A 6,177-nucleotide genomic window follows, 5' to 3' on the forward strand; every position below is an offset into this window, starting at 1 on the left:
ATGCACCAGCTCAGCAGCACAGGCTGAAGCCGCCACCCATTCAATCATCCCCAGCAAGGGTCAATGGAGAGAGGTGTGCCTGCCTCACTATGCCATGTATCAAAAATAATTAAAAGTTCTTTGTAACTGTTAATAGTCTTTGCCCATGGACCCCCTTGACTCTATCACTCTACCGGTTCACTATCAACACCAGATGATTAGATAAACTATATAAAGATAATCGGCTTAATGAGGACTTTCATGACTGGATGACTTTGCTGCTGGTAAACCTCTCAGGGGTAAGGTAGTGACCTACAAAACTCTTCTGTTCCTAACATTTTTAGTTGGCTGGCCTAACTTTTATGAAGATCAACATGACTGAGTGCTGGTTCCTGTACACCTATTTTGACACACCTTTGAACTCCATGTGGGAAAGAATAAAAAGATGTTCCAAGAAGAAACTTTGTAGCTCCAAGTTTTACAGGTTAAATACCATCTTATGCAACTGTAATAACGTCTTGTTAAGATCAAACAAGTTTCACTTTATTCTAAAGAATCTTCAATGGTCATTGTAACAATATAGTTTTTTCTCTCTCACTATTTTGTTTGCTAGGATCATGAACAATTCACAAGCTTTAAATTACTAAAACAAATGGTATTAATTCCTGTTCCATAAAATTTCAAGCATGCAGCCACATAAATTAAGCTTCCTCTAATATTTTGGCTGAATACCATCCAGCCATCTTCAAAGTGAGCCGAGGTGACTTATGCTCCAGCACTTGCTCCATCCTCAACCGAGGTGTAAAAGGACGCTGGACGGTATTCAGCCGAAATATTAGAAGAAGAAACTGAATTTATGTGGCTGCACAGCTGAAATTTTATGGAAAGGTCTTAACGCCACAAAAACGAGAAGATGCAATCAGTAAGTTTCCTTTAATTTACGTCTATGGTCACAAACTTTTTGTTAACAGATTACCGGTTTCAGTCTATAATGACCATCATCAGATCTGTTTTATAAACACAAAGTCCTACTGTCCTGCAGTCATAGTGGCATCGTCAAATGTTAAATGCAGAATCAGCACCAGCATCAAATTTATTAACATTGGCAGAAACCAACATCATATGCACGAGTCATGTTGTCAGTGCCACTGACTAGACTACCAAAGCAATAACTCCACAGACAAATGTGTAAAGGAGGTAGTTAACACTGGCATGTACCAAAAATGTGGCAATTACCAACTCCAGTGCACTAACTGTGATGCTCTGTGCACTCCAGCTCATCGTCAAAGGATTTCTCCCAAAAACTAGCAAAGCTATAATTTTCTTTTGTGTGTGCGCATGCTGAGGACTCAACACTTCTGCTATGTGACAAATAATTCAATTTTTGTGTCTACAGAAAAAGATCACTGTCAACTGTGTGTTAAATTATAATGGACAAGATAATTTTCAAAATACAATTATATTATCTTGTTAAAATCCTTCTGAGTGTACATCTCCTGCCACATTAACCTGCAAAGTACTGAAAATACTAATGTAACTGAGATTCTGGCTGTGTCAAAGTAGCCATCCTCGGAGTATAGAGTTAATTTGAATCTGTTGTGTTGATGCTTCAGTAAAAAATGTTTTTCCAACTGTGTTATAACTCCACCAACAGCAGTTTATGCCCTGGGAGAGGATGCTGCAATACAGCCAAAATGTCAGTTACCCCAACAGTACTTTAGTATTTATATACTTTATATCTTTAACTACTTGATAGGGCAGTAAACCCCAAAGGATTTATAAAAGATGTACACCAATGGTAGAAGCACATATATTGGTAAACATCTTGTAGAAATAGTTGTGTGACATCGAATTCCACAACATCACCACTATAGCACAAAAAATACAAGACATTTTGAGGTACCATACAGATAATGCTTAAAATGTATTATTTCGAAACAAATTTTTTTACTTACATCTAATTCTATTTCCAGTTTATTAATTTCATCAGTTCCATTATTCAGCTTTTCCAGTTCAATCTAGAAAGGGAGCAGAAAAAAGGAAATTATCAATCACATAAAAATTCCCTCATGGTAACATGCCCACAATTATTCATAACATAGGTATTAGCATACACTGCAAAATTACAATTACTAAATATGGAATAACACATTCTAAATCTCTTCCTTTAATGGTTATACATGACTGAACATTACGCTCATGGCAATAGGCCACCTTCCGAACACAATGTATTGTTAATTAATTGTTACTATAATATTATAAGCTAAAACACCCACAACAACAGTAAACAGTTCTTTCCTCACCAACACATATGCTGTTACCTAGTTTCGTTTACATAACTTTCGATTAGCTACCTGCAATTTTATTTTTATGTCTAGAATGCTAACCTCCACTAATATCAGTTTAAACTAATGGCTCTGTTATTGTGGTTGATTTATTACAGTGGTGCTTGAGTTCTGAGGAAATTTAAATGTCATGTGACTAAGGCCTCCCGTCGGCTAGACCGTTCGCCGGGTGCAAGTCTTTCAATTTGCCGCCACTTCAGCAACTTGCGTGTCAATGGGGATGGAATGATGATGATGATTATGATTAGGACAACACAACACCCAGTCCCTGGGCGGAGAAAATCTCCGACCCAGCCAGGAATAGAACCCGGGCCCTTAGTATTGACAGTCTGTCGTGCTGACAACTAACCTACCGGGGACAGACTTCTGAGGAAATGAATTCAATGCATTACGTATTCCCTCTGTAAGTTACACTGAATTTCCTAAATCATATACGAACATGTGAAACATACACGTCTTATTATTATCTTATCACTTTCCAACACATTTTGCCTTTTCTTCTAACTTTCAAACTTTAATCATACTTCACTAACACTTCTCAAAATGTTAAAAAATGAAAAAGTTAGAATTTTTTATCACTACAGCTAGGTTTTCAGGACCAGTAGCAAAAGAAGTTTGTATTACAGCAGTATAGGTTGGTTGGTTAGGGGGAAGAGACCAAACAGCGAGGTCATAGGTCTCATCGGATTAGGGAAGGAAGTCGGCTGTGCCCTTTCAAAGGAACCATCCCAGCATTTGCCTGCAGTGATTTAGGGAAATCACGGAAAACCTAAACCAGGATGGCCGGACGCGGGATTGAACCGTCATCCTCCCGAATGCGAGTCCAGTGTGCTAACCACTGCGCTACCTCGCTCGGTATAGCAGTAATAAAAAACCTGTAGGTCCATCATTGCTAGCCTTCCCATTTTCACTTATAATGTGACTATCAGGCCTGGAAAAAGTTGTGCACGGAATATGTGACAATATTTCGCAACTCATTTCCCACATTCAGAGTCCCGCAAAAGTGAGGGACGGTATGCATTGCAGATTGCAAGGCAAGGATACAACATTATTCACTGGGGCTGCAGCAGTGATGTTAATATGTTTTCTCTATAGCATGTTGATACACTATGAGGCGAAGTTAGTTACAGAACAACACATACACTGATGAATTAATTAACTGCTCAAGAAAGTAAAATAATCTTTTGGAAGATAGGAGTATGGTTGTTAACATATTATAAAACTTAAAAAACATGAATGAAAATGAAGGCATAATCACAAAAATGAAGAAACATTTACAAGCTAATTTCTTCCCACATTAAGTGTGCAGGCTTATTGATCATGGAACATAACTTGCAGATAAGTGGTGCTGTGTTGACCTACCACAGAAAAGTGGTCATTCCATGGTAACTCGTGTTACAAAGTGATGTTTGTCTTATAAGTTTTGGACAATTAACAGAAGGAAATGTTTGTATTAAATATTTTTATACCTCAAAACATACTTCATACAGAATGCTCTATAAACATATATAAAAATTTGTTACATTACTATATTTAAAAAACCAAATCTTATAAATATTCTTGGTAACTCACATTACATTTCCAAGAAATGGTAACTCACCTTATGTGAATTAAATTTCCTATACCAGTAGAAGTCTTCCCGGAGGAAATTTATTTGATACACGAAATTATCAGGTACACTTATGTAAAGGACAGCATGACATACAAGTTTCTATACTTTAATGTATTTTGCGGAAATCTTTAAAAAAATTGGCATTTGGTAACTCATGCTACACATTTTGGGTTTTGTTATATAAATGTTTTTGTATTTATCATGCCTAAATTGTTTGCTCTAAATATATACCAAAAAGAAGTTATGCACCTTCAAGTGATATCTAAACCATAAAGAATTATTATAAATTTCATGATTTTTTTCTTACCTCGAAATTCATCAAATGACACGTTTCACATCATAGTGGCTACTGCACCATGCGATTGATCAATGGAACACGCGACCAACTAACTAACTAACTCTCCTGCATGAAGAAACTAAACAATACAGTCTTCAAAATAATGGCTCCCACAAGTAAAGAACATGGTTTGGAAGGAAAAATCAATCTTGCCAGCAAAATTCAACGCCCAACCTACATATGTAGCAGGGGTAAATATTCCAACAGAAAAATTAATTTTCTGATAAGGATTCCAATGGATTATTCCAGCACCACAATATGGAATTATTTTCAAATACAAACACAGAAGATTTAACTCGTTTCAGCTTTATTTCTGCAAGTTTTCCCTGTTCTAAACTATGGAAGAGTCTAAATGCACAATCAGCATTTCTCACTATTACTATCAGGCGAGATAGATGTTTCTAATAATGACTTTATATTATGTCAAAGTACTCTGCCAGACCAACAAGTTGATACTGCTGAAATATGTGGCTTTTTACTAATGCAAGCTAAAAATGAAACAATTTCCGAAAGTAAATAACATGCGAAATGACAGGAACCCTGGAGGCAAAACAGTACTACTACACTGAGGAACACCATCATTCTCCCCGCCTCTCTTTCTCAAAAAATGCCACACGTCATCTTGATTAATTAATTAAAAAGATCACAATGTAAACAGAAATGTAACGATTATCATGTTACGCTGAAGAATATTCAGTACGAATGACAAGCAGTTCTAATAAACTTTGCTCTACGGGTTAAATGTATTACAGTAAGCACGATAAATTCTGCCAAGCTGCCACAGGAAGCAAAAACTATGCTCCATTTGTTGTGTACGAAAGTAAATGACACACCTGTATTCGCGGATCCAGTTCTGCATCTCCACTGTCATCAGGAACATGGCAGGGTCGTTCCATGACCTACAACGGGCGCCTCTGTAATTTTTATACTCAGCCATATGAATGATTCGTCTCCCACTTATCTAATCAGTAGAATTCCAAGCTTAACGAACTGCTTCCGCATTCTGACAAGTGCGTGACGTATATAAATTGCATTAATCACTCAAAACAATAGAGGTATTGTTACTCTAATGTCATTAATCACTTCGCTGTCAGAGATACTACTTTCTAGAGTTTCTATTTACAAAGAGCGCAGACAATTTCACTCTGACTTCGACCGTAAATAGTATCTATGGTCCAAGTTCGCAGATGACTTTGGCTATGTGGATTCTATAAATTATATATGGTCCAGCTTTTACTGTTTCTGTATAGTATAAATTTTATGTACTGTACATGAAGAAAAAGTCTTTGGATACGAAAGATACTGTGATCTTTTCGTTAAGTATTTTCTCGCTAGAAAAACAGTCACGCCTTGGGAGGAATTTCTAGTAGTTTTAAGTGGCCAGAGGCGCCAGACCTGGATTGAGACTTCAGGGCATGGACATGACGCGCAGTAGTAGGAAGGCGTGGGGACTTCTTAAAAAACTATCAGATGATCCAACTAAGGGAAACCCGCACGTAAACGTAAAACCTATCCACCTTTTATTAGATGGCAAAGCTGACAGAAAAAGTATAACATGTAGGTCTAGCCTGAAAGTAAACATGGAAAGAAAAATAACGAGTAGGACTAATAATTTTCTATAGAAGAACTAAAAGAGGCCATAAGTGATTTGAAAACAGGAAAATCTGCTAAAACTTGCCGATATCAGGATTGATATGCAGGGTTTCCAGAAAAGGACTCCCTCATTTCAAAATAAATATCTCGAAAGCAAAGATCGGTAGAGTAAACGCAGTAAACGGTATGTTTATTGTGAAAGCCGTAAGAAGTTTATACAGCAGTTTGAAATAATAGTTACAAAAGCTGCTAACAGATGGCGCTGTAATCGCCACACGTAATGCCTAGTATAAATAGTGATCCGAAGCCCA

The 6,177-nt window shown here is 37.0% G+C and overlaps 1 protein-coding gene across 1 annotated transcript in view; it reads right to left on the reverse strand.

Annotated features, from left to right (window-relative positions):
* The window catches only part of LOC126354251 (SH3 domain-binding protein 5 homolog), a 79,460-nt gene extending 74,070 nt beyond the window's left edge, over nucleotides 1-5,390 (reverse strand). The window contains exons 1-2 of the mRNA XM_050003767.1: nucleotides 5,107-5,390; nucleotides 1,935-1,997 (exon numbers count right to left, since the gene is read on the reverse strand). Coding sequence (XP_049859724.1) covers nucleotides 1,935-1,997; nucleotides 5,107-5,169 — 126 coding nt within the window. The 5' untranslated portion in view covers nucleotides 5,170-5,390. The remainder of the gene's footprint in view (nucleotides 1-1,934; nucleotides 1,998-5,106) is intronic.
* Nucleotides 5,391-6,177: the final 787 nt, after the last annotated feature.

Source organism: Schistocerca gregaria, chromosome 3, assembly GCF_023897955.1.
Source record: "Schistocerca gregaria isolate iqSchGreg1 chromosome 3, iqSchGreg1.2, whole genome shotgun sequence".
NCBI lineage: Eukaryota > Metazoa > Arthropoda > Insecta > Orthoptera > Acrididae > Schistocerca > Schistocerca gregaria.